The sequence below is a fragment of the Ixodes scapularis genome, unplaced genomic scaffold (assembly GCF_016920785.2).
Source record: "Ixodes scapularis isolate PalLabHiFi unplaced genomic scaffold, ASM1692078v2 PGA_scaffold0__279_contigs__length_252992795, whole genome shotgun sequence".
Taxonomy (NCBI): Eukaryota; Metazoa; Arthropoda; class Arachnida; order Ixodida; family Ixodidae; genus Ixodes; species Ixodes scapularis.
This window is the reverse complement of record NW_024609835.1, coordinates 60,099,858-60,127,149: the sequence shown is the minus strand read 5'-3', so window position 1 is coordinate 60,127,149 and position 27,292 is coordinate 60,099,858. Positions and strand designations below refer to the sequence as shown.

The 27,292-nt window shown below is 45.4% G+C and overlaps 1 protein-coding gene across 5 annotated transcripts in view; it reads left to right on the top strand.

The window, feature by feature from the left end:
* The first annotated feature begins 4,626 nt into the window (after positions 1-4,626).
* Positions 4,627-27,292, top strand: part of LOC115318916 (ATP-dependent zinc metalloprotease YME1L) — a 48,379-nt gene continuing 25,713 nt past the window's right edge. For 2 of the 5 annotated variants that reach the window (XR_003918358.4, XM_029978650.4), the window contains exons 1-12: positions 4,645-4,865; positions 6,549-6,689; positions 9,184-9,352; positions 15,187-15,285; positions 19,603-19,730; positions 21,213-21,311; positions 22,628-22,769; positions 25,540-25,625; positions 25,691-25,781; positions 26,002-26,154; positions 26,685-26,817; positions 26,912-26,974. Coding sequence is in view for 4 of the 5 variants with exons in the window: in XM_029978650.4 (XP_029834510.1) it covers positions 4,827-4,865; positions 6,549-6,689; positions 9,184-9,352; positions 15,187-15,285; positions 19,603-19,730; positions 21,213-21,311; positions 22,628-22,769; positions 25,540-25,625; positions 25,691-25,781; positions 26,002-26,154; positions 26,685-26,817; positions 26,912-26,974 (1,343 nt within the window). In the remaining variant the exon portion in view is untranslated. Of the gene's footprint in view, positions 4,866-6,548; positions 6,690-9,183; positions 9,353-15,186; positions 15,286-19,602; positions 19,731-21,212; positions 21,312-22,627; positions 22,770-25,539; positions 25,626-25,690; positions 25,782-26,001; positions 26,155-26,684; positions 26,818-26,911; positions 26,975-27,292 lie in introns of all 5 variants that reach the window. The other 3 variants (XM_040499162.2, XM_029978652.4, XM_029978651.4) reach the window with 3 other exon arrangements.

Sequence of the window (27,292 nt, the reverse complement as noted above, 5' to 3'; positions counted from 1 at the left end):
TATTTCATCGGATCTGGAGAGTCTGATCACAGAAGGCTGCAGGCCGTGCCCGTAGGTGTGTGATGAGGTTTCAGACCGATTTTTGTGGCTCGTGTAGGTTGAAAGTGTGTGTTTGTTCTACTGCACTAGCCACACTGCACACAACGCCGATTCGTGCCGAAGGTATGCGACAAAGGGCTTTCGCACAGTGCTGAAGCACGCTGCGCTTCTGCAGTCTGCACTTGCTCCCTGTCGTGGCTTATCGTTAAACACTGGAAGCAGCGTTCGGGTGCTCGCATATATGTGGAGAATTGTTGAAGCGAAAGCCTTACTTGGCCCATTGATTAAAAAGTCGTAGAAAAAGCCGATAAAAATGCAATTTTGTGGCATGCACCTTTCCATGGGCGACCCATTTGTCCCATTACCTTGGAGTCGTCCTTGCGGTAGTCCTAGAAATCGTCCTAGACCTCTAGGACGACCTCGCTTGCCACATTACGTGAAAAACGCGGCTTCAGCAGCATTGTTGTTGGGCCTGAAAGATGGCCATAAAAATATGTCGTCAGCATCATGTCGCCACCGGAGTGCTCTGTGCAAAAGGTGTGCTTCGAATTTCCTCTCTGCTCTTTGTGCGCTTTGTGCGATGGACTGTGAGGCGACCGCTTCTACATCTATGGCCTCGACGTTGGCAGCAGCATCGACATCTACGGCGGCTTCCGCAGGCAAACGTGGCTGCCCACGCAAATACGCCACAGCCTCCTTAAAGGGGCCCTGCCAGGACTTTTTTTACTGGTTTTTAATTTGCACTAAACATAGTAATTTAATGAAACTTTTCCTTTCTCGAATTTCGATTTATTTTGAAAGTTATAGGCAAATTAAAATGACAAGAGCTTAAAATAACCTCCATGACGTCCTTGGTTGCTTGAGTGACCGTGAACTAGAGTGGTAGTGAGCTCGGCGAGCGCTCGCGGCTGCCACACTCCGTGTCGACGGCTCGAGACGGCACCACTAAAACATGTTCTGAATAGGCTGTATGAAGCGGGCAGCCAGGGCGGCTCGCATAGCATTCGCTGCGTGATTAAACACTAATTCGGCATGACGCTTCATTGGCCACAAACGACAGCAAACACGGGGTATAGATCAGAACATGAGCCACTTCGCGCTGCCATACCGCCAAAAGGCCAAACCGCAAGCCAAAGCTGCTCGCCGAAGGCCTTGGGAATGCTCGGAACCGGTTGGATCCTCCAGTTCGTACGACTGCAGCGCCGCCGCGTACATCCGGGACCTTTCTAAGCTCGCCCCTCGTGGCGCCTGATCGCACTACACCTTTCTAGTATGCGCCGCCTTTTCCACCGCCTGGTGGCGGGTATGTCGACAGGTGATTTCTTGTTTCCATACTTTCTAAATTGCATTTGTTTCTTTTCTGATCTAAAATAGTGAATAAAAACTAATTTTCTAAATAATTGAAACGGTTTGCGTCACTTATATTTTGTATTTCGACAAAAAAGAAGCTTTTAGTGGCTCTGACCAGTAGTAAGCCCAGGATCTAAGACGTCGCTTATCGTGCGCTTTCGGCACCGTGGGTCGCCCCCGTAGGTGGAGAAGGTTTCCGCGTCGTCCGATTAAAATATGATGCACTGATATTTAGTTGCTCTCTCCATGCCCGCTGGCTTGCCCGAACCCAACATTACTAGAACACTCGGTTGGGAAACTCGCCGTCGAAACTTGGGCCGCTGGCGTCCACCGAGACCGAGCTAAATACGACAACAGCGCCACTCTTTATCATTTGTCTGTACTGTGGTCACCTTGAGCTTTTAGAAAGCATGTTTTGGAACGCAGCTCTTAGGCGCCCGTTTCCGGCTTGAGCGGTGTCGGCGTAACCGCGCGGTGCATTATGGGTAAATTTCCCCGCTAAATCTAGCGGAAAAATTTCCCCGCTAAATATAGCGGAAAAATTTCCCGCTAAATCTAGCGGAAAAATTTCCCCACTAAATCTAGTGAAAAAATTTCCCCGCTAAATTTAGCGGAAAAAATTCCCCGCTAAATTTAGCGGAAAAATTTCCCCGCTAAATTTAGCGGAAAAATTTCCCCGCTCAATCTAGCGGAAAAATTTCCCGCTAAATCTAGCGGAAAAATTTCCCCGCTAAATCTAGCGCAAAAATTTCGCCGCTAAATCTAGCGGAAAAATTTCCCCGCTAAATCTAGCGGAAAAATTTCCCCGCTAAATCTAGCGGAAAAATTTCCCCGCTAAATTTAGTGGAAAAATTCCCCCGCTAAATTTAGCGGAAAAGTTTCCCCGCTAAATCTAGCGGAAAAATTTCCCCGCTAAATCTAGCGGAAAAATTTCCCCTCTAGATCTAGCGGAAAAATTTCCCCGCTAGATCTAGCGGAAAAATTTCCCCGCTAAATCTAGCGGAAAAAATTTCCCCCCGTGACTCCCCAGGTCACGTGACCTGGGGAGTCACGTGACCCCTCCCCCTAAGTCACTTGACCCCCTCTGAAGATCACGTGACCCTTTCTCCTATGTCACCTGACCCCCCCCCCCCCCCCCCCCCCGTCCCCCGGCCCGAGAACACGTGGCCCTCAGTACCCTTCCCTCCTCCTCCTCAAGAGCTGCGCTCCAATTCGGCATTACAGGGAGTTGTAAACGGCTTCCACTTTTTTGCGTAAAAACAAACGGAAAAGACTCTTTTTGTATGAAATTTATTGGAGTTTAGTACCAAATGATGGGCGCGTGATGTTTTTAAAATTTTTAGGTTGCAGGGTTTTGTGACACATTTAATATTGTTTTTTATACAACCATCCCTCACCGGTGCTTTCAGGTAGCGCGTCCCGACCTAAGTGCATTTTAACTTCGGTAGTAAGTCGCGGCGCGTCCGCTGGGGAGACGGGGGCGGCACCCCTGTAACCTCTTCCACTGTATCTGTTTCGGCTCCACAATGGCCGATTAAAGCCAAAATAGAAGTAACGCACAGTTCCTCGAGTGGCCGCTGCGGGAGAAATGGCGGCGTTGTGTTCGTCATTAGCTCGGTTCTGGAGGACAGATCGGGGCCACTTTTTCAGATTAGTCTCTATGGCAGTTTCCCAACTGAGTGTTTTAGTAACGTTGCCCGAACCCTGAAGGATGTGGAAACGGCAAAAAAGGTAGACGCTTAATTTCAAGGCCCCTTTAAGTGTCCCCCTCTAGGCTTCATTGTCGATGTCGTCTTCTAGGAGTCGTTCTCGACATTGTCTTAGACGTCGACCTTGAGGTCCTTCAAATCGTCCTTGAGGCCGCCCTAGAAGTCATCCTAGACATCGCTCTTGATATCATCCTAGAGGCCGTCCTAGAACCCCCAAACGTCGTCCTTTAGGCGTCTTTTTCGACGTAGTCCTTGAGGTCGTCCTAGATGTCTTCCTTGACTGGCTTTTACCTTTCTACATGTGAGTAGCCTTAAGTGTACTCATGTAATTTCTTCAGCTATTGATCAATCGGGAAGTGAAATTGGAGTCTCGGATTATAATTTCCGTTTAGTGTCTCACAAACATTTTGGCCAAGATGCTGGATTAGGTACCTGTCGCAGTCCCGAGGGTCGGATAGTAGGCAAGACAGAAATGCGAAACAAATAATCGCAAATAAGCATATAAGCAAACAAATATAAACGAGAAATAAAAAAAAAAAAAAAAAATGGTAGATGAATGCATACTTTATTTTTCAATGCAATATACTGCTAGCATTGATAATACACAATAATTGTGACTCAGAAAACTCGTCGGGCATACATCAAAGTGCGTAGGAACTCTAACATCATCCCGAAGGGCATAGACGTGAGGATTGATGAGACTGCAAGAGATAGGACATTGCATGGTATACATGAAAACAAAGAAATATAATAATTATGTTTTGTGTCTATATACAGGTGCAGTACAACCTCTAGCCTGGGTTTTTTAACGTGCTTTGGCACCACGCAGTAGTGATACATGACCGCACGCCGATACGATGCTCATCCAGGTCGAAACGGACAAGGGTGGAGATTGAATCTAGGATCCCTGGGTTCTGCAGCGCGGACATGAACCAGGGAACTATACATAGTAATGCTGGTTATGACAATGTACAATAAACAATATGTCGAAAAAAAAAAAAAGGTTTTCATGCAGTTTTTTTTTTATGCGCGTTTGGGCGTTGTTTATTAATATTTTTACGCTTGCTATTTTTGCGTTTGTAGTGGAGGGCCGCGGGCCGGCCGTTACTGGAAAGACCGCTGGTATTCGCGAGCCGGGATTTGGAGACCCCATCCACCAGTCTGCTGCTCACGAGGAACAAACGAATAGTAAAAAGCACTGCCAAGCATACTCTACACCTTTTAAAAGAAACTTTCGGTTTCGAATTCGCATATCGCGGAATTCATGGTGTCGTTCGTTGCCTTCGTTGCTAACTATAAAGCTGTACTTTTTGCGTTGCGGCGAGTTTACCCAGTTTTTAGGCTTTTAATAAATGTATACAGGCTGTTAAATTTACTTTATTTATTTATGTAAAATCCTAAGGACAGGTAGCCGCATCGAGATCTCGGAGGTCATGTCTCGCGAACGTTAGTAGGTTCACCGACTTTGGGGTGGCGCTAGCTTCCGCCCAATTCAGTTCAGCGGTTTGTCGATTCAGCTTTTCAGCTTCAGCTGGCCTCAGTGTTCAGCGGTTCAGCCTCGCATCCATCCACCCTGTTCAATGCCGGCCTGCTGCCTGGTCGCGAGCGCGAGCTAAAAGCAGCGTGACATGTCCAAAATTAACTTAATTCACCGTCATTTATGAGCTGCTTGTCCGATAGAAACGTTCAGCGGGTGCTCGGATAGCGTAAAAACGTAAAGCTGTTGCCATGATTTCTTTAAGTAACGTGTTAAGCCTACAAGGTCAGGTAAGTACGTTTTTCTTTCTGGAATATGCAAGAGCCCTTGTAAATCTGTTTTATTGAAGAGAATGTCAGGGATGCCAAAAATCATTAGCTTGTGCACTCGAGTTTTATTCAACATTGTCACTAAACGTTGTGTAAGTTACTAAGATGTGGGAGCAACTGCACTTTGACGTAAAAAACGCGTTTATTGAACGCGAAAACTGGCGATCATGATTAATGAATTACTGTGGATGTTACAGTGGTGTTTTGTTTTTTCTCTTTTTGTAAAACGAGGCGATTCGTGCGACTTGATTTTGTGTACAGGCTACTAATATTTGCTGGAGCTTGCATCATGCGATAATAGCTTAGAACTTACGTGACACGGACGCCACAATGGCATTCGTGCTCGTGGGTTGCACCTCATGTGTCGGCGTGGGCAGGAAAAGCGCCCGAAATCTTAATTAATTTGAGCCTCTGCATCCGACTTCGAAACCTGACGAAGCAACAAATGCTGGTGACGCCGATCAAATTCTCTACCTGGAGGCGGCGGAGGCTTCCAGCGCTTCTGTGGTACACTTAGCTTCTCCAGTCCGCCAGATGTATCATCTCTGGGTCATGAAGAACATTGGCTGGCGCCTTTAAAGGGGTAGGGAAACGAAATTTCAGCGCTCATTTTCTAACTTTAATGTGTTGCATGTCGCACCCTAACCTCGAAAACACCAGTCTTCCGTTGAAAAGCACAAGAAAACTGATTTTAAAGCTAAATAAACGACTTTCAATGTGCACCTGGTGGATGCATGCGGAGCCTACTTGGGAGGTAGTCTAGCAACGTTGTGGAGTCTGCTACGTAGTCGTGACGTAGCAGATTCCTTCGGAGCAGTGCCGCTCTTTGGCATTTCAACGTTTTCCTTCTTAGCTTTCCTCCTGAACTCACAAATCGCGTATTGTACCAAACGGTTCAAGAAGATGGAAAGGGTGGACTCCTCTCTTTCTCGGACCCTCGTTCGTGCAACCGGAAACAACCATTCTCCCCCTAGAAGATTAGCCCGTCCCTCAAAACTCGAACAAAAGTCGCTTTCCCCACCCCGTTCAGCCCTAAGCTGACAGTGTTGTGGAAGCTATGTGCTCCATGGACCAGCCACACGCCCGTCACCCCACTGGTACTTTGAACGGCTCGGTTGTAACGCGCTGACGCTATTAACACCACCACAACGCTGACAACGCCACCAAGGGCAAAGCTCATAACCACGTCTGCTTTGCTACTCCACGAACGCGGGAAATCTTTCTGTTTTTGTTTGCGCTGGATATCCCATGACGCATCGCGCTCTCCGTTCGCTTCTCTTCGAGCGCTTGCTCGAGTGCACCGTTTGGAACGAAAAATATAGCCAATCGTTCAAAATACAAACGTGCGATTATCATTTACAGTTATTATCCGTCATGCTTGACTCATTTCCGAACGAAATCTGAATATTTCAATTTATGTTTCCGTACCCCTTTAAGATTCTTCTACCAACCCTGTCAAGTTCAATTCCTACCAGCCTCGACCGCTTTCGTGGTTTGCCCCATCAATGACAGTTGCGAGGTTAAGACGCTATAAATTGTTAGCTGATATTTGTGTCACACATGCCACTTCCTGTTAAGCGGTTTGTGTGAGTGTTTTGAATGATTTATATTAAGCGTTTCACCCCGTAATTTGTCCGCTTTCAGGTACTCCTTCCCCTGAGTCATGTGGCTTCGATTGTGGCTGGGGCTCGAAGTAGCACAACGAAGCCTGCCACCAAACACACTCGGCAACACTTGAAGAATGCCAGCAACAGGAACATACTCTGTCCTGACAGCTTCAGCAACGTTAGTTGGGCTTTAGACATTTTTTGTCTCTGCACGATTTGCATGTGTAATATTTTTGTGCAGCACACTGAACCTACAGGCGTTCCTTGCTTGGACCTTAGATGGCATGATTGTCTACCAACCTCAGAGTGTCTACCAATATGAAAGACCGGGAATGGTCGGGGATTATGACGAGTCTATACTCCGTTTCACCATATGTTGTACCGCAAAGAAGGCTAGAAGCGCGAGCTCATTGGGTTGGCAGCTGCCCTTAATGCACGCGAGCTTGTGCCGCCGAGATGTGCTCTAGAGCAAGGAGCTCGTGCTTGTAGCCTTTCCTGCGGTACATCATAAGGTGAAACATAGTATAGAAAAGTCAGGAAATGTCCATCTTAGTTAGCATTGGTCAGAGAAATTGAGCTTTCCTTTCTTTGACCGGCAGCAAACGACTCGTGTGTGGTTCAAGGTAAGTAATGAAGATGTCTCATAGAGGTGAAGTCACATGCCTCCTTTACTCAATTAGAGATAAACTCCCTGATATAGTGAAACATAACGGGTGGAGTTACATGGAACCTCAATAGCTTCACCAAACTTTAACATTATCGCATTTCTAATCAATCTCAGCTCTTAATTTTTTTTATGCAATCTGTCACCAGGAATTTATGTTTGATGCACCTTTTAAATGGTGGAATGTTTCTTGTTCACTTTGAATGAATGACACTGTAGTGAAGGCATGCTGCCGAGGGCCTGCTATAACTTTAAAATAGTCTTGAGGTGTAAAGAAGATAAGTTTGCCCTGTGGTTTATGAATGACTTTCAAGGTAAGATGATTCAGTTTTTTGTCGCCGTCCTGCCATCTGTCAGGTATACCAGTGTTTTCACTTAAAAAAATGCACTTCGTACATGTCCTCTGTTTTCTTAAAGAGACACTGACGGGGTATTTATGTTCACCGAGGTTTTTTTTATTTGAACATGACCTATGAGAAAGAGCCCAACTACCTAGAACACAATTTGCAGCTCAAAATTTGTTTTCTTTCCGCCCAAAAACAGCCGGTCGAGAACTGGCCGGTTTCAGTCGTGCTGACTCATTTCCATGGTCACGTGGCATTCAAACTATGTGTTCCAAATATATTCAAAGTGATGGGTTATCTAAAACAGACATTGAATATTAAAAATAGGGAAGAATATGAGCCTCATTTTTTGTGGCCTCTAAAAAGCTGCAAATATGTTGATCGAAAAAAAAAAAAAAAAATATTGCACAAATTACAGGTAGTACATGTACATGTCACTCTCAGTGTGGTGACGTACTGCTGGTTGGACGACGCAGTGGCGCTGCACGACAGATTAACGTTGCGACGGACATGGGGCCGCTACTTTGGAACTGTCTTTCGTGGCACCGGCCAATCGATCTTCAAGCGCATAACATCGAGCGGAAGGGATAAAAGTGTGAGACAATCGCACTACAAGCTATTCATGCGAGTTCAACGTTGTCAGCTTCAAAAGCCAAAGAAACTGAGAAAAAAAAAAAAAAGTGGTCAGGTATAGTTACACGATTTCCTGCTACGAGTTTCCATACTGGTGCTTCGGTTTTGATTTCGAGCAGTTGAGTTTTTTTGGCTTTATTAAAAATATATGTGACTCTGCAGCAAAATATTGATGAGGTAGTCTCCTGACACCATATTAAATGCCTGTCAAAATTAAAAACAACATTTTTGAGGGGTAATTAGTGTTCTTTTAAGGGCTGTCCAAACAAGACACTTCAAGAACTTGTGAAGCGACACTTCTCTGCCATACGAAATGCGGCGGTTCGCTTCTGTCTTTTTTTTTTTTGCTGGAGTGGGGAAGGGGGGGGGGGGGGGGTAAGTTTCCCCCTGCCAACGTCTGCTTATGTCTTTCACTGAGGCCTAGGGCATGTTCATCACATGGGTCCGGACAGTCACTCACCCACGCTTTGTTGGCTGTCAATCAGTTACTCAAGGCCTCGCCTGCTGTTCAAGTCCCGAAAATGGGAAAGGCTAGGAAATGAGGCATGGCAGAACAGAGGGACAGGCACACCTTTGGCAGATCGCATGTGATGTGAAGTCTGTCAAGCACCAACGTCGCAGAAAAGTCGAGGATGAAAGCCGCGACATTTGCCTGTTGGATGTCCAAAAAGGAGGCGGATTGCTAAGCTTAAACCTTCACTTTATATGGCAAAGGAGTTTCGCTTTGCACATTCTGAAGTATCCTGTTTAGACATTCCTTTAGGAATCGTTCGGGGGGAATTTTGATAGAATAGTCGGGAAAAACCAAAAAGTTGGTGCATTTAAAAACATTGTTTTGGTAAACACCCTTATGTCTGCCTCTGCTTGTGATGGGATCTAGCCAGTGACCCTGTGATCCAGGTATTGATGAGTTAGTTTGATTGGGTCCCATGTTGGCATTTTTCCATGGAATGTGAAATGATGATCGGGTATGTGGCATTGGCTCTTTCCTCTATTCGTCCTGACGCAAGATTTTAAAAATATTCTTGCAGGTGCTGTCATGGCTTCCCAAGTCGTGCTTGCAGGAGTTGACCTGTCTTCCAACAATTGAACTGGCTCTCAGAGACCTGGCACTGTCGGGCAGAGTGCACAGCCAAAAACGAGGGGCTGCCTGGTCCGTTTCATACAAGTCTGCCGACAGCTTCTTTGAGAACAAGCATGGCAAGTACCCTTATTGTTATATTAGCGACACCCAGAAAAAACTAACCTTTTTTTTTGTTTTACTAGGTAAACAAATTGTCTGTTAAGGTCTTGATGTGGAGAACAGGCACTTTCAGGCATAGTTCGAACATAAATCGAAACTGCACAGAGCCAGAAAACGAGGTCTCTGTGGTGCATGGGTGCCAGCCCCTGGAACGTTGTATAGTTCGAGTGGAGCGCAATCGACTCGTCCAATGTTTTGCTAGGGGACTTGACTCCTTCAGGTTCTCTTAGAAAAATATTGCCTCTCAGTCTAAGGATTCCAGGAGTTTTATTTTAAACTTTTGCTGCGTTTTTGCATTGTTAGGGCTGCAGCCTGATGTCAAGTTTTATGTTTAGAAGTGGGATCAGCATTAAAGGAAAATGTGTAACCCAGATATTTGGGAGTAGAATCATTTTTTTTACCATAGTACTCAAGTGGTACTTGCATTGCTGCAAATGAGAATGAGCAGACTGTGCTCTTTTTGTTGAGGGTGAGATTTTGACTTGCAGACATAGAATACATTTTCGGTGGGGGTGACTGAAAATGTGATAGTCAAAAGCTAGACACTACAGTGTTACGACTGTAGGCTCGCCAAATGACACTGTAATGTCAGATGAAAACGTCATGGGACAGATGGCGCCTCATCCTCATTGTTGGACGTAAGCAATCATGTGATCACGGCAACAACCAATTGCATTCTTGTCTGAGGTCATGCCACAAGTCTTGTTACAAAAGTGATTGCACCCAGATTTAACGACCCAAAAGCGTATTCTGTGCATCACAATTTGTCAGGTATTTTCCTGGTATATAGGCTCTTTCATTCGATTCCGTAAGTGTATGAAAATCAGATTTAATATTTGCTACCTTGTTAGTTAGTGCCACAGCAGGCCCAGCTTTGTTGCACTCCATCCATTCATAAACTTGTAGCTTGAAAGTTATTCCTCTGAGGGTTTGTACAATCTCTGAAAGCTTTGGGTTTGCAATCATAAAAACTGCCTTTTCAAAAAAAAAAAAAGAAGGGCTAGGAGGGTGAAAGAACTGAGAAAGTGAAAAGTTCTACCCTATGCACCACAATCATTGATCAGGTTGCCAAAGGCACCAATAATGCACATACATAGCTTTTGGAATTGGTTTTGTTAATTTTGACCTAAAAGGCTCAAAATACTGCATTCATGCCTTTATGACTTCTGACATCTTGTCACATGATATGAGGTAACAGCTCTAAAATTAAACTTCTTGCTAACATCAGTTTAGGGGCGCTAAGCTCACAGAGTGCTGACAACAGTGTAGTTATCATATTTGTTCTTGTACACTGGCAGTGAACCAAGTGCTGTCTAGTATAACATTTTGCTAATGTATTACTGAGGTGGGCGTACACACACTTCAAAGCAACAAACCTCTTGGGATTGGCTTTCTTTCTCTTTTCTTTTTTTCTGCAGTTTATAATTGTTTGTGGGGCAAGTCCTGAAAAAGTCCTTAATCTCTCAACTTTACAAAAGTGAGTGCCGAGATGTGCTAAACACATCCAGTGTGCAGCAGTGAATGGTTCAATTTTAATGCCAGTTTGACGGTGGAGCTGTCAACGGCATCGAAGGTTGAGGAATTTTAATATTCCGCAAATAAAGACCAACTCATGTTTGTTAGCGATCCAGTGCACCATCAGCGGCGCTACGGAAGTGCAATGAAATGTGGGCAAGAAGTGCCTGGTTTTTCCTTTTTGAGGTGCCCTTCCACTTTCTTGGACAGGCCATGGAGTCAGGAAACACGAGAAAACTTATCTTTACGCAGTGGCATAGGCAAGGGGGGGGGGGGGGGTTTGCGGGTCAAAAACCCCCCTAAAATGCCAAAGCTGCCCCCCCCCCCCCCCCCCAGTGGGCCCGCTCGCTACCCTGCTCACGCAGACGGTCTTGCACGGGGCACAGAGCAAAGCTGGAGCGCGGACTATCTCTAACTTATATGCTTTCGGGAGGAATGTTTGTGGGGTAGAAGATGCTCAAATAAATGAAATAATCAATATTTCTTCATTCATGCTTATTTGATAGGGTGTGGAACTTGATCTGAGATATATAGAGAATGGAAATTTCGAAACATTTGTGGGGTGAAGGATGGCAAGTTAAAGGCAAAGTACAACAAACTATCCTCACTACAATACATAGCTAAATCAAACTAAAGGGGACAATAAGAAAATGCACACTTGGTGATAATGTAAAACATGTTGGTGATGTAAGGAATATTAAATGAATTGTAAAAACAATTGCACTGTAAGAAACGGTTGGCACTGCGCTCATGCACACCTTGTGTACTGATCAGAATTACGTGCTTTCAACTAGAAATTACTGCAAATAAAAAGTAACTGTGACTATACTTCGTTTCAGCTTCCGTCCGAGCGCAGCCAAAGCTACGTGTGGCCGGAGCCAATCACACGCCGGCAGTAGGTCACGCGATCTCGCCTGCACTTTCGTATCACTCCGCTGCGCCGCCGGTCGGCCGCGCCGCCCGCGCTCGCCGAGTATTTCGTCTGCTACGGGTGTATCAACGATACCGTCTGCTACAGGTTTAAAACGTGCCCTTTCACGTTCTGAAACTTAGTCACAGGGGATGTCAGTACGTAGGCTGGCCGCTGGCATCTGTGTCCGAGCTTTCCACCTGTTCGGCATAGTTTCGAGTTCTAAGTACACATTGCAAGGTCCCCGATGACCGGCCGTTGATGTATCCTTGTATTGTTTGGATACACCAGGGCTCAAGGCGCAGTCCTTTCCACCAGCTTCTCGGCGTTCAATGTGATCGGCAGGTAAAGGGGTGCCCTGATTTCGCCGCGTATCAGGGAATTGTAGTGGCCCGGACGCTTTGCTTGTTTACAACGCATTCGCGGTGCGACGCGGCCGGAGTCTCCAGCCGAATTCGAAAGTAGACATTCGTCAGGACTTCTCGGGCCTGACGCCTAAACGTGCCTTTGCGAAAGGGCGTTTTGAAGCGACTCGGTGAGGAAAGCAGCGAAGCACATGATTGGGCGATTACGGGAACGAAATCACACAGAAAAACCGCGCGCTGCAGCCGTGTTGCCAACGGATATACATGTTTTCACCAAACCACATGCATTTACATATAGTAATAAAAACGTAAACTTTAGAGTTTTGATTCCTTTTGTTGCAAATCTTTCTCAGCAGTACACATCTGGAACATTGTGCAGTTTGTACGCACAAAACAGTTACTTTAAAAGAAATTACTTTTGTGAACTACTTTGTGGTGCGTAGGAATGCTCTTCTCAAAGTTGCGAACCGTCCCACAGCCTTTGGCTGCGCTCGGACGGAAGCTGAAACGAAGTATAGTTATCTCAGAAAGCAATTTACAGGCTCTCTTGATGATTTCATTTATGCCAAGTGCCTACATATTAAGATTCACTCACCTGCGTTCACGGCAAAGAATATCCAGGATGTCCATCACTTGAACTTCAATGTCGTGGTGAACATTCAAAAGCATTAGACCGAGCAGTCGCTCATTGGAAGTGGACACTCTCAGGTATGTTTTCAACCGTTCTAGTGAAAAGAATGAGTGCTCAGCTTCCGCCGTTGTTACGTGCAGAGTCTCTAGGATCTTGAGGAGATAACAGACGTTTTGGGAATAGAGCCTCTGGACAAAGGGCGACCGCCTGTTGCGCAGACGTGACGGGCATTTCATGTTTCTCCCTCTTTTATTGGACATCTAAAATTTCCCTATTTTTGGCGAAGTTTCCCTCACCTCATGAAATTTTTCTCCATCGAGACACCCGTCTCGATGGTCGCTCACGGATGCAATGAAGTCCGTCTTGCTTTCTGCTTTTGCATGTCGAGGTGGCATCCGATCCAATTCGTTATTAGATCAATCTTTTTGTTGCACGGAACATCAGAAACTCCCAAGAGCCTTCATGTTCTCACTACGCATAGGCGCAAGGACATTGGAGTTCGTTTCCACGTTTGGCGAGTATGTTTGCGTGTTTGTGTGTGACGTCATTTCTCCAAGTGACGGAACAACGAATTCGGACTGACGACTTCTCATCGCGCCGAGGATATGCCGCTGCTGCCTTTGGACCACACTGCTAGATAAAGCGGCCTAGCAAAAATGACTCTTTCCTTCGGCATCATGTTCTGTAGCAAGAATTTGTTAAACCTTTAATAGATTTTGGTTTTGTGATTGTTCAGAATTGCCCTCGCCATATATATGGGCCCCTAGTGTTTGTGCGAGGACGGTTGCACCAAATGTTCAGCGTCATGATTTTTTCTCTTTTTTTTGCTGCTTAATTTTTTGTGACAATATAGCCTGCCGGTAACAGCCAGGCGACACCGGTAGAGTGAGAGCCCAAGGTTATACCCTGCTTAGGTGTAACCTGGCAAAGGGTAAACAATAAGCCTCCCATTGCGTGCCGACTGCTTTGACATCTGCTACGTATATGAGCGCAACGCACACATATTGGAGCATGATGCAGCGGAAGGCCTGATACTTCTTCGGCGTAAAAGCGCACTCCGGTGATGCATAGTCACGTCCCGATGGGCCCGCCAGGCTGCAGCTTCCGATGTATTTGCATGTTATGCGATTGCGGCTTCCTGGCCTACCCAGTATTTCTTGCTTCAGTCGCTAGATAGCGCCCAACCAAACAGCATTGCAGGTTGCCTATAGACCAGTGTCCGAAGTCCTAGCCTCCAGCGATAGGATTGTGAAATAATAATCTGAAGCACAGGCTCTTTTGAAGAGAGGGGCTGCGCATAAAACAAGGTTTTTGCTCTTTACAGCACTCTTGGCATTGGTGTTGTTCTTGGAGCTTCGTGATTATGCCTTTCCGACGCTCTTGCACTACGATATGTGCGAAGGTATCTAAAAAAAAAGAAGAATTCTTGCAAAAACTGCAGCCCCCCCTTGCCCCCTTTACCGTGTCATTGTGTCAGCATAAACGAACATGGCGGTGCCCATGGAACAGAGCAAACACTGGTCTATACTCTATAGCCATCCTTGTGTTTTCTCTGGCCTTCACACGTTGGTAATGCAGTGCTACTTCAAAAAGCTGAAGGGGGAGGGGTGAGTTGTGTGCTGCGAGGAACCTTTTAAAAGTTGGTGGGCTGCAACTACAACCAGAGAAGAACAGTGAGCCACCACACCTGTATTCCTGTAAATGAAGCCTGCTCCGTTTTCAAAAATGACAATGCAGCAATGCCCGTTTTATCTTAACAACACCTCGCTAATCTTTGCGTGAGCATCCATACTGCCGAGGTCACCCTGCTTCGTAATGGGGGGCGGTTGGAGGGAGGGGAGTGGAGGATTCATGCCATTGAACCCCCACCCCCCTACCCCCCCCCTCCCTTTCCCGAAATAAAATCGTGGCTATGTCACTGTCTTTATGCCTTGCCCAACTCTTTCGCCGCCGCACCCAGTCTACACAACTCCTCGGCGTTTTGACAAAAAGGCGGGTTTTTGCTGGTTTCTGCAAAAACAACATAGTGATGCCTGGCTCGACAGGTGTTTTGTGCCCACACCCCAGACTGGAAATGCGGACAAAGCTCTATCTCCGCTTCGTGACGTGAGAGAGATGTGTTGGTGTGTTGTGTGACTCTGACTCAGTATAAATGAAAGGAGTACTGAGTACGCCAAGTACTCTGCAGGGGTGGGTTACCTCGAGGACGGATATGACCAAACAATTAGGTTAGCAACCGTATGACTATTTTTGCGTCTATGAGTAACGTTAGCTGTTACTTTGTGCCCGGATATGAAATTACCAGTAGGTCAAGTAGTGTGTTATAGCTCTTCAAAGTGTGATGGAAACAAATCTCACCTTTCTCCTCAGGTTTTTCCAAAGACCAGCTAAGGACTGGGGCCCCTCTTTTGTCCTGCTTGTTTCTGAGTGCTCATTCCTCCAATCTCTTCTCGCCACTGATGAGGCCACGTAAGTATCCAAAGCCGACTTTATCTCCGGCTGTCAGCCGTTCACTTGCCGCATCACCTCAAGGAAACTGGTCCGTACAGTTCAGTTTCGTTTAAATATATTTTGTAAATTTTTAAACAAATGAAGTGTCACTATGCAGAGAGCAAGTCAAGTTCTTCTTGCACAGGAGTTGCGAAGATGTCAGAATGACGCCGAGCCCTGATTGGCTTTTGCTGAAAGGATAATGGTAGACCTCAATGCTAGAGGCCTTGAGGTCTACTCACTATTTCCTTTAACTGGCCAATAAGAGCTGGGCGTTCTGACGTCGTCGCAACCGCTAATGCAAGAAGCAGACGAACTTGGGCTCCACATTGAAGTCCCATGATGGCATCGGTGATCTCTGCAGACTGATGGGCGCTAATTAAGGGAAAAATTCTTAACCTATCAATTCAGTGGTTCTCAACCAGTGATATTTCGGGGACTTCTGGATCGGCAGAAGTGATGGGGGACCCCATCTACCGGGGGAAAGGAATGATTACAATGACAGAAAAAGGTAAATAAAGAAAACTGAATGCGTGAAAACCAAAACTTGAAGCTCTGAAAACGGAGAATAATCAACCCTACTCAGTCTATACCTTCTTGAGACACCCAGCATCAATAATAATAAAAAACAAATGTTTATTGTTTAGCCTGACTGATGGTCAGGGGCTTCGACGACCCATAGGAGGCCTTCGTGACCCCCATTTGAGAACCACTGCCTTAATCCTTTTTTATTAAGTCAGAAATATGCAGAATGTGTTTTTCCTCAGTCGGTGTTTATGTGCGTAAGTGTGTGTTTGTTAATCGTCTTAAATTTGCACACACATATATATGGACTGAGCCAAAAAACAATATTTTGGTCGAAAACTTTTCCGCTAAATTTACCAATTTGTATTTTTTTGTAATAAATATACAGCACTCTCTCGTTATAACGAAATCGCTTAATTCGAATTATCGCTTTTATCGAAGTTCAACGTGGTCCTGACCGAACTGCACTCATTTTGAATCGGGTTATCCGAAGTGTATCGGTGGCCGACCATGCTTATTACAAAGGCCGGGATGCCAGAAGCACGCGAGCCTACACGGAGGCGCATGGAGGCCCTCGCATTCCTTTTTCCTTCTCCACCGAGGCAAACAGCAAACAACGAAACGGAGCAGACGGGTGATGGAACGCTGACTGCTGCTTCTGATGCCGATGGACCAACGCTGGCAGGTAGCAACAAGAGCAGCGTCCACTTTCTGACGCTACCCACAGCGTCCGCGGCCGACGCTGCCCTTAGGATCAGGTCAAGGGGGCGATGGAGCCCGGAGATCGTCCTTTCGGGAGCACCCAATGCGCGCGTCTGTGTGGGTGCGCTTATGCCGTACTACACACACACGTGCGTTGTATGGGAGAGTGGGAGCGTTTACCGAAAGTCGCTTACATCTACGAGGTTCAGAAAAGTGGCCGTCCCAAGTCCGAAATCTCCAAAGGATTCGACATTCCGGCATCGGCTGTTTGACGCTGTCCACCATTTTGCAGAACAAGCAAGGCATACCGGACGAGATTGAGAAGTTTGTCATGCATGAAAAAGCGTGCCCACAACCCGAAGCATGCTTGCCGCGCCAGCGCACCATTCCCAGAGCTGCAATGATCCCTGCAGGAGTTTGTGAAAACACGCTGCCGAAGCTACCAAGGATAACTTGGATTCACTCGTGCTTGTCGATGCAGACGTTTCTGTTGTTGCTCGTGCCACGGGTGCTGTGATCGTAGTCGTTGCGTGCGACCAGGATAAACACAAAGCAATTTCAAAGACGCACCTCGGGAAATGCCGATGACTGCGGAGACACAAAACATCCTGCAGCTGCTTCGGAACAAAGTGGAGTGCAGCGGCGGTGACGGTGATCTTGCTATGCCTGGAACAGTTTGAAGAGAACTGATTCCTGGATGAAATTATTGGCAAATTCCACTCAATATATTCTTTTTCTTGGTAAAGCTTCTGTGAGTTGTTTATAACCAAGGTTTGTTTGATTAAATATACAGTCAGGGTGTTCCACAGTGTTCCCGTCCACCTTCAAGGCTGCTGGCGCAGTTTTTACGACTCTATCGCTTTTATCAAATATTTTTGCTGTCACATTGACTTTGTTATAACGAGGGATTACTGTATTTCCAAAGCCAGCCCTATAACACATTTACATTAAAGCAATAAGTGAGCATTGGGTTTTTCCAGAAAATGTCTTATTAGGGGATGAAAGTGTGGCATCCTTTAAATCCTAAAAGAGACTGGGAATATATAACGTCCTGGTTTGTTAGGTTAAGCTCACAAACAGCACCCTTTAACTGAAAGTACCTTTTCTAAATTTCAAAATTTTGTGTACATTGGAGCAAGGTTCTACTAATATTAAAGGTTGATATGCAGATGCTTTTACTAATTCTGCATACAGAATTACCTTGGCATGAACAAGTTTGACTTGTTTATTGGCACTGGATTGAGCTTGAAAAGGTGTCGACAGGCACAGTATGTCTTTTACATGTATGGAACAGTCAAGGTAGAAAGGTTTTTAACTTCTTCGTGGGATTTTTACATATTCGTTTTTTTACTTATTGGGGCTCCGAATAACTATAATGGCCATTCTGCAGAGAATATATTAAAATAATTAAATGGTTTAATGCACTTTGGTTTGAATGAAAAGTTTGCCTCGTGGCAAACTTACTCTGGTTGCTGGACAGATCTGCTTTGAAGGGCTAGAGACACAACATACTGGAAAGACAAGGCAAAAGTCCAATAGTTCCACTTTCGTTCATCCTGAGTTACTTAAAGGGGCCCTGCAAGGACTTTTTTACTGGTTTTTAATTTGCACAGAACCTGAGCGCACTGAACGTAGTAACGTAATGAAACTTTTCTTGAATTTTGCTTTATTGTAAAAGTTATAGGCAAATTAAAGTTACAAAAACAAGCAAAAAATAACCTCCCTCATGACGTCCTTGGTCGCTTGAGTGGCCGTGAACTAGGGGAGGGGTAGTGAGCTCAGCGAGTGCTCACGGCTGCCGCACTCTGTGTCAACGGCTTAAAAGGGCGCCACTAAAGCATGTGCAGGATAGGCTGTATGAAGTGGGCGACCAGGGCGGCTCGCATTGCATTTGCTGCGTGATTAAACACTAATTCGGCATGACACTTCATTGGCCACAAACGACACCAAACACGGGGTAAAGATCAGTCAGAACGGGAGCCACTTCGCTCTGTCATACCGCTAAACCTGCTCGCCGAAGCAGCCGAAGGCCTTCAGAACGCTAACCAGTCAAATACTCGACTGCAGCCCGCCGCATACATCCGGGATTTTTTTACGCTCACCACTTGTTGGTGCCTGATCCCACTGCCCCTTTCTAGCATGCGCCGCGTTTTCCACCGCTTGGTGGCGGGTATGTTGACGGGTAATTTCTTGTTTCTATACTTTATAAACTGCATTTGTTTCTTTTCTGATCTAAATTACTGAGCAAAAACTACTTTCATTAATAATCGAAATGATTCGCGCCACTTATATTTTGTGTTTCGACTAAAAAAAGCTTTTAGCAGCTCTGATCAGTAGTAAGGCCAGGACCAAAAACGTCACATATCTTGCGCTTTCGGTACCGCGAATCGCCCTCGTAGGTGGAGGAGTTTTCCGTGTCGTCCGGTTAAAATATGATGCACTGATATTTAGGTAGTTACTCTCTCCTTGCCCGCTGGCTTGCCCAAACCTCAGGGGATGTGGAAACCTCAAAAAAGGTAGACGCTTAAATGTGATTGCAGGGCCCCTTTAAGGTCTGTTCAAAAATACCGTCCGGAGCACTGCCCAGGACAGTTTTGAATTTGAGGGCATGCTTTGTTTTGACTTGACGTAAGCAAAGGCTGCCAGCATTAGTTCATACACTCAATATTTGCAAGTGCTTGTGCCCTGGAAAGGCAGTCTGTAAGGCTGACGCGCTTGCACACATGGTGTCTTTAGTCTGCTTGCATTAACAAAGGATGTGTTGACTTTTGTAGACTGTCGTCGCTTTAATTCAGCATAACCCTTGCACAATATCATGACAGCACTATAGTTACCTTCTCACCAAGGTAACATTGAAGCTTCGGTAAAGCATATGCATCTGGTGTCTCGTTTGTAGATGAGAAAATTGTGTTTAGGAACAACATGAGAAAAGGGTTTCGGTCAAGCTTGCTCATGAGTGAAGGCTCTCTGCAGCATTGGAGCAAGTGCATTGTTGGTGATGTGTTGGCGGTGTATTGGAAGCAATGCAGGTTACAGGAGCTCACGTCGCGCATTCCAATTTATTTCAAGTGCAAGTACATCAGGTCCGGGGCTTCAAGACGAAGAGTCCCAGGACTATGGATTCCGCCTCTGCTCTTAGCTTGAAAGCTCCAGACCTCAACGAGAGATTCCTGGCACTTCGCACAAGGAAGGACAAGGTGAATGTGCAATCTTTTATCTACAATCTCGCTTCTAGAGTCAGAAAAGTAGCTTGGCATTGCCACTGCAAAATTACCATGAAATCCCGGTTGAACATGCACCCCTGGTGAAGAGATAAATGTTGGAAAGGATCAGGTGGGCGATATTCGGGCATGCAACGGCAAATAAAAAATGAGAGATAAAGGTGGCGGAACCCGCTAGGAACCCACATGACACAGGAGCCAATACCGCAGATTGTAGACCCTGCAAGGGTTCCTGTTTCACGGTGTGATAAACCGGTACAAACTCGCAGGTTGCAGAAACAGATACCGCAGATTTTGTAACCTGCCACAAACTCTTGTGATGAGGACCTATACTACAGATCTTGGAAACTGTAAACTCACGTTCTGGGGTGCTTTTTCCTGGAAGCATGCTGGTGGTCGGTGCACGCAAATGAGTACCTCTACTATCGACTCTCAATAATTCAAAGTTCATGAAGACAGTGAAATGCTCCAAGTTAAATGAACTTCAGATTAAAAGATAGGCCGTCCTTTTGGCATTTCCCGAAGGCACTCTGAATGCATGCCATTTATGGGGCTTCTTCATGCTCTTCCTTTTGGAGGCATAGTAAGGAGGCCTCTGAAGGGCACATTGCGAGGGCTTTACAAATACATAAAGCCGTCCCAGTGTCCCATGACGCCATTTATTTGTGCATATTTCAACCTCAGTTGAGGCCATTGCAGGAGTGGAAAACAGCGGTTAAAATGAATCACTATTGCCACGTGACAGCATGGTTTCACGCGAAGTAATGTCAAACGTCCTGTGAAGTTTCAAGTGGAAAACGTTTCAGCATTTCTCACCTGCAAAGTTTTTTGCGAGACAGACGGGATGGGTGGTCTCGGGGTTGGGCGTTCAGTCGGGATTTTACGGTGTTGCTTTAGTCAGTTACAGGTTAAGAAGGTAGCGGCAAATGCCCCTCAAAGGGAATCAGATATCCCTCCGCCACCTTTGCATCCAGTAGCGTCCCACTGTTTCCGTGACGTCGCGGACAACGCGCGAGGAGGGTCTTGCCTTTCTGTACATATTTGCTTTATCTTTCGACTTTGACTTAGCATTGTGGAAGCCACGAGAGGGAGATTAGAGTTCTCCCCCACCGACGGAAACAAATACGACTTTCGGGGATTAGCTTCCCCCCCGATGGATACAAAGGCTGCTTTCAGGGGCTCGGTTCCCTCTCCGATGAATACAAAGGTCGCTTTCTTAAAAAGTGGGATCGGAGACAAGTGGGAATCCATTGAAGCGGAACAAGGAGTGTTTCCAGTGAACTCTTCTTTCGACTGCGGAGAGATTTGAAACGGGCGCATCACACTTGTGGGAGGAGCTTCTCCTACCTTCTTGACTTGTAACCGACTATAGCTTGTTTGGACTGTGGTCAATTCATTTGAAAAACCGCCATAGCCAACTGCTTCTTTGTTTGAAGTTGTCCTTACTTCATTTAACAGGACAAGCAAAAAGTCTACACAGAAGTGGAGCAGAATGAAAAACTCAAATCGCTTTTGACAGATGAGAATCTCACCAGTGAAGAGCAGCAGAGGCTCAGAGTAAGTTTGTCTCTTTTTTTTTTTCAACTACTGTGGGATGTTGGCATATGTAATGTGGAGCAATATTTTAATGATCGTGGGATATATAGCTAGGCCCCGGATAAACCCTGACAAACAGCAGCTGGTGTCAAAAATTCATAATCAGTCAAAACCAAAATGCAGTGATACCTGGAGAGTTCTTCTCTAACCTAAGACTAGTATGTTGAAATTCTCCCTTGGATGTTTGCTGGGTGTGTAATACTATCTAGAATCAAACACCTCTGAAGTCTCGAATCAGGGAATCAGCGACCTTTGAGGACAGTGATGTGACATTTAGGTCAGTTAATTGGTCACTACTTATTGTCACCATGTGTTCGTTCTATTCACCTCAGAACTGGACGGCAGTGTTCGAAACTATGCTGGCGGTTGTTATCAGTCAAGTCTTACAATTGAAGCTTGAGGAGTTTGCTCCTCTTGTGGTGGAAACAGTTTGCTTGAGAACAATTTTTGGCATCACACAAAGCAAAAGAACAGGATAATAGGAAACCAAAAACTTTGACCCGTGTTCGAATTTGTTGTCCGTTTGGAAGCACTGTCACGTATGATAAGCACGAAGCGTTATAAGTAGGATTTTATGTTTTCGGATAAATCCGGAAAACTCCGATAAACAGTCGTTGGTAAAATTTTCGCTAATTTGTATTTATCTGAAAACCTCTGAATTTCGAAGCCATAATGCCAAATGCAGCATAGAAAATATCATTTGATAGAGGTGAGTTTTTATGTGTCAAGATATTCTTTACTTTTACTAAAAAAATTAGACTTGCAGTGAAATCAGCCTGAATAACAGAAAATTGAGAATCCCCAAAAAAAAAATAGAAAAATTGTAGAGCCCTTTTACTTTACGTGAAGATGGAGGACCAGTGAAGCTGTTATTTTTACAACGTCTAGGGGTCGCCTGAGAGGGTCATCCGAGAGGTTGTCCTAGAAGTCATCCTTGAGGTCGTCCTAGACGTTGTCCCCGAGGTTATCCTAGACGTCGTCCTTGAAGTCATCCTAGACGTCGTCCCTAAGGTCGTCCTAGACGTCAACCTTGGAGTTGTCCTGGGCGTCGTCCCCGAGGTCGTCCTAGGCGTTGTCCTTTATACACAAGGCTTACTAGTAGTATGTGTGAGTGTCGGAGATCTTTTGATGAGTTACCGACAGTCTTTTCGCACAACAGTGTGGCCCTCTCTAACTAGGTTTTACTGCAGTGCTGAACCCTGGGCTTTTTCTAGTGGAAGAGACGTCGGAACTACCATCTTTTGTCTGGGTTTTGAAACGACTGCTTCTCTCCAAAGGTGGCATTTGCCGAAGGCTACCTGGCATCTGACCCCAAAACACGCCCCAACACAAAGCTGCGCATTTTCAACATCTTTCGAGACCTGCTGGGCATCATCCTGATTCTGGCCATCCTTTTCTCCTTCATGGGTGAGCTTTCTGGTACCAGGACACTCGTTTTTTCATTTCTCATTTTCTATGATGGTACTTTTGAAAAGGTGCTTTGCTGCGTTTGGTGCTGTTCTGCTTACAAGCAGATTGAAGAGCCCTTGTTGATGTGCTTAACCAAACGAAAATGTAAATATTTTAGCTCTGTAGCTGAGATAGTGTAATTTACTCATTTCCGTGAAAAGCAGTGATTGGATTAGGTGGACTGTTCTACAGACACCTCTTGAAACAGTGCCACCCCCACTCCGTCTCACTAAAACCGTGCAGTACAGCCAAAGCCACAGGGGAGAGAGTGTGTCCCTACCTTTTCAAGAGGAGGGAAAAGAGGAACAGGAGAAAGGCTGGAGGTTGGGACACACTCTCCCCTGTGGCTTTGGCTGTGCTGCACGGTTTTAGTGAGACGGAATATAGGCATGAATGAACTGAGAGTCTGGGCGACATGAATGCTGCATGGACAAAGTGTCTGCTAGATATGAACTCTTCATTCATGTCTAGTTGTGCTATTTCAAGATGAATGCGTACCAACTTGCCCAATTATCCATTCTCTGATGCTACGAAATTTACCAAGTGGCAGAAAATGCAAGTTTTCATCTACAATTATTTGGTGATGTCTATTTATGCTAGATTTACCTTTGAAACAAAGTTATTGAACTTTGTGCTTTTTTTAGGCAATGACCTATAGTTTTGTTTGCTTTGTTGGAGCGAGTGTCTTCAAATTTTATTAATGTACATTGACTTGTTTTGTTATTTTTTATTTCTTAGGAACATAAAAAGAAATTGAAGGGAAATATTGATAGTAGTTACTATCTAAGAATGTGGATTACTTTATTTTTTTTAAACATTTGATGTTTTCGTTTTTAGCTTAAGGAAAATTGTGTTTTCTGCAGCCTGCCACAAACATATGTGATTCCTTGCTTGACAATGCTTAGAAGTTAGAAGTAAGGATTAATAAATGTAGTACAGTCGCCGACCGATTTTTCGGACTTCGCAGGGACCAAAAAAACGTCCGAGTAGAAGAGCAGTCTGAAATATCGGCACATCAAAAAGAGGCCGCATCTCCACGTGGTGAATGATGTTGATTGGGGCGAAGCTCTCGTAAAGCTGATGATGCTGATTTTATTGTTCGTAGGTAGTGCTGATGGTGCTGATTTCTTTTTTATTGCTTATAGGTAACGCTGAGTTTATTGCTCATAGGTAGCGTTTCGACTTCATTATTACTGCTTTATGGTCGGTGAATGTAGGCTATGGATCCAGATGACTAATCAGACATTTCTTTGTACATCTTTACGTGAATAAACATTGATGATTGATGATGATTGATGAAATGCAGAGCCAGTGGTTCTTCTAACGGATCAGCTTGGATCCGCTAGAAGCCGTGGGAACGCATCTCCACTGCTTAAGTCAACGGTCCATGTCAGAAAGAGAATGTGTGGTATGGATTGTGGTTATATACACAGTTGAGCATTTGACCGCAGCGCCTTCTCGTCTATAAACGTTGAGCCAATGCATGCAAAGTTTAACGCGATTATATATGCATTTGACCATAGCACCCTCTCCTGTATAGACGTTGAGTGGTTACATGTAAAGTTGGAGTGTAGCATAGTGGTTAAGACGTCTGCCTCATAAGCAAGGGGTCCTGAGTTTGAACCCCCGTGCGGGCGTACATTTTTTTTTTAAAGTGGGCCGATCCTGGAGGCAGTGCAATCTATGTGAGCACGGACACCGGACGGACAAGGCTAGACCCTAAGGAGCTTCGCCCCTAAAGACTTGCCCTCATTACATCTAAGCGGGCTTAAAAAAGTCGTCAATAGTGCCTTGCTTCAGGTCACGCCTGCGCTCCTTGCTTCAGGTTACGCCTGTGTTCCTTGCTTCAGGTTATGCCTCCGCTTACATTCGGCCACTTTGTATTAGCTTGAGAATCGCTGCCTTCTTTTCTAGCGTTATGGTCAAGTACTTCCTGCGTTTCTAAGCGACACTTAGTCGCGTCGGGAGAACAGATGGGGCCATGACGTCCAAGCCAGCGTAGTCCGAAAACATGATTCATCGAGATGAGACGAGAGGCGCAAGTCCACGACTGCAGAATGGCGAATGAACAAAGCAAAACGGTAACAATGATAATAATGACGCGCAGCTGAGGAAAGAAAAAGCAGTAGCATCGCATCACCTAGTAGTAGGACTTAGTACCCAAGTAGTGCTGCAGAACCAAGCCAATCACGTGCAGCCAACATAAAATTTAAAATGACGGCTCCTCTGTAGTGTTTCCTGCTGATCACTTGCGACAATTTTGTTTGAAAGATGCAACTTTCGAACTTCAAGCTGTCCGAAACAGTGGTCGTAAATATGTGCTATTTCGATCTGGTAGGTCACGTTCCTCCTTTAGGTCTGAAATATTGAACAAGTCCGAATCATCGGCGTCCGAAAAATCGGGTGGCGACTGTATGTACATGGAGGGGGTTGAGATTTCACATGATAGGATTGGAGCTATGGGAGCAGATGGCACTGACACTGCTTCTGCTATAAACCATTTATCATGCAAAACAAGCACTGGAAACTCGAGCTACGCTCTCATTAGTTTACAACACTGCGCTACAATCTTTGTAAGACTAGAACATCAATAGAAGAGGAAAGCAACAGAAGCTACTAGATTCAGTACGCCGAGATTCGCCGATAGAAAGGTGTTAGCCCCAAATCCAGTCCATTCTGCGGACTGTGTGTGTGGATGGCCTCCTTGAAGAGGTCCTGCATTGCCCGTGCCTCGTTCCAGGGGGCCCCTTCAGGCGAGTGCTAATAGGCACAACGAACGAGGTCCTGCCCGAAGACATTGAAGTCACTTTCGACGACGTCAAGGGGGTAAGTGCTTCGGCAGTGGAATCTTCCGAAGAGATTTCAATCTCAAACTGCACTTCATCCCTCAGGTGGACGAAGCTAAGCAGGAGCTTCAGGAGATCGTGGAGTTCCTGAGGAATCCAGAAAAGTTCTCTTCTCTTGGTGGCAAACTGCCCAAGGGTAAGTAAGCCACAGTTTGAACGACGAAGTTTCTTGTTTATCGTTGTCTGTGGGCTGAAGTTTGTCTTCATAAAATTCATGTAAAGTCTTGCCCTTTAAAAAACAACAAGAAAAAAACTGACAAGATGGGCATGTTTGATCTTGAGAGATGTGCTCATGTCGTAACAAAGCTGCTGTGGTTGGTGCAGAGCAGTGTGAAATGAAAGCGTTCCCTCTGCAGGAGTGCTTCTGGTGGGTCCCCCGGGGACGGGCAAGACCCTTCTGGCACGCGCAGTGGCTGGAGAGGCCAACGTGCCTTTCTTCCACGCGGCGGGCCCCGAGTTCGACGAGATCTTGGTGGGCCAGGGAGCCAGGCGTGTCAGGGACCTTTTCAGTGAGTGAGGCTGACCTATGTTTGCTTGCACTGTTTTAGATGAAGTTTGCTGCTTGTCGAGTGCGGCTGCATCCTGCAGTCGTTGACATTTGGGTCAACACAACATAATTCGAGTTTTATCAGCGTTAATGCCGTAGGGGGAATCATTTTCCTTATTTCGAGTTTGTCGAAGGATTGTAACTAAATTCGAAAATTTCTCCCCTATTGGCAAATAATTCTCGTTACGTCCCTCAAAATATTGTTTTTTATGAATTCTTTTCATTGTGAGGAACTGTTTTTGGAAAATTTTGTTTGCTGTGCATGAGACACAAGAAGAATGTAGCTTGCTCATCTTTAAACTGTTATAGGTGTGTGGTAATTCTAAAATGTTCAAATTGCATAGGAGTATAGTACATACTACTGATAAACAGGAGCTTTGAATAACAGATTGGATATTGAAATTAGTGTGGTGCCTGAGTTGGATCTGTGGCACTGTTCAATGTTTTGTTATTGAAAAACCAATGAAAAAAAAGCAAATTTGTCGCTTTCAGGTACGGCCAAGATGCGGGCCCCCTGCGTGGTGTTCATAGATGAAATCGACTCCGTCGGCGCAAAACGAACGAACTCGGTGCTGCACCCTTATGCGAATCAGACCATCAATCAGCTGCTCACAGAGATGGACGGGTATGATTTCTACCTTCCTCCTTGCTCTGGTTTCATTCTGACTTTGATTGAAGACCTTTCTCACTCTTGATCTTCCTTCCTTTGTGCCATCTAGGTTCAGGCAGAATGAAGGAGTGATTGTACTTGGAGCGACTAACCGTCGAGATGACCTTGACAAGTGAGTGCAAACGTGGCGTCTAATAGAACATTACATTTATTGTGTATAAGGCTAGGTTGCTTTCAATGAAATGGGATTTAGAACTGATAAAAAGTGATCTGATTGTATTGTATAAGTTGAGCAGAGGTAGAGTTCTTTTAGTAGGAACAATCTTTATGCAGTGCTTATGCTGTAATGCCACTCTTTTTTCCAGAAGTTCAAATGTTGTCCAGTTGTTTGTAAGGGCTTTATTTATCTCATAAGGGTTCTATTTAGCTGCCGATACCGTCTCTTGAGCATACTGCTGTATACATGCTTGGTACACACGAGTTGAACACA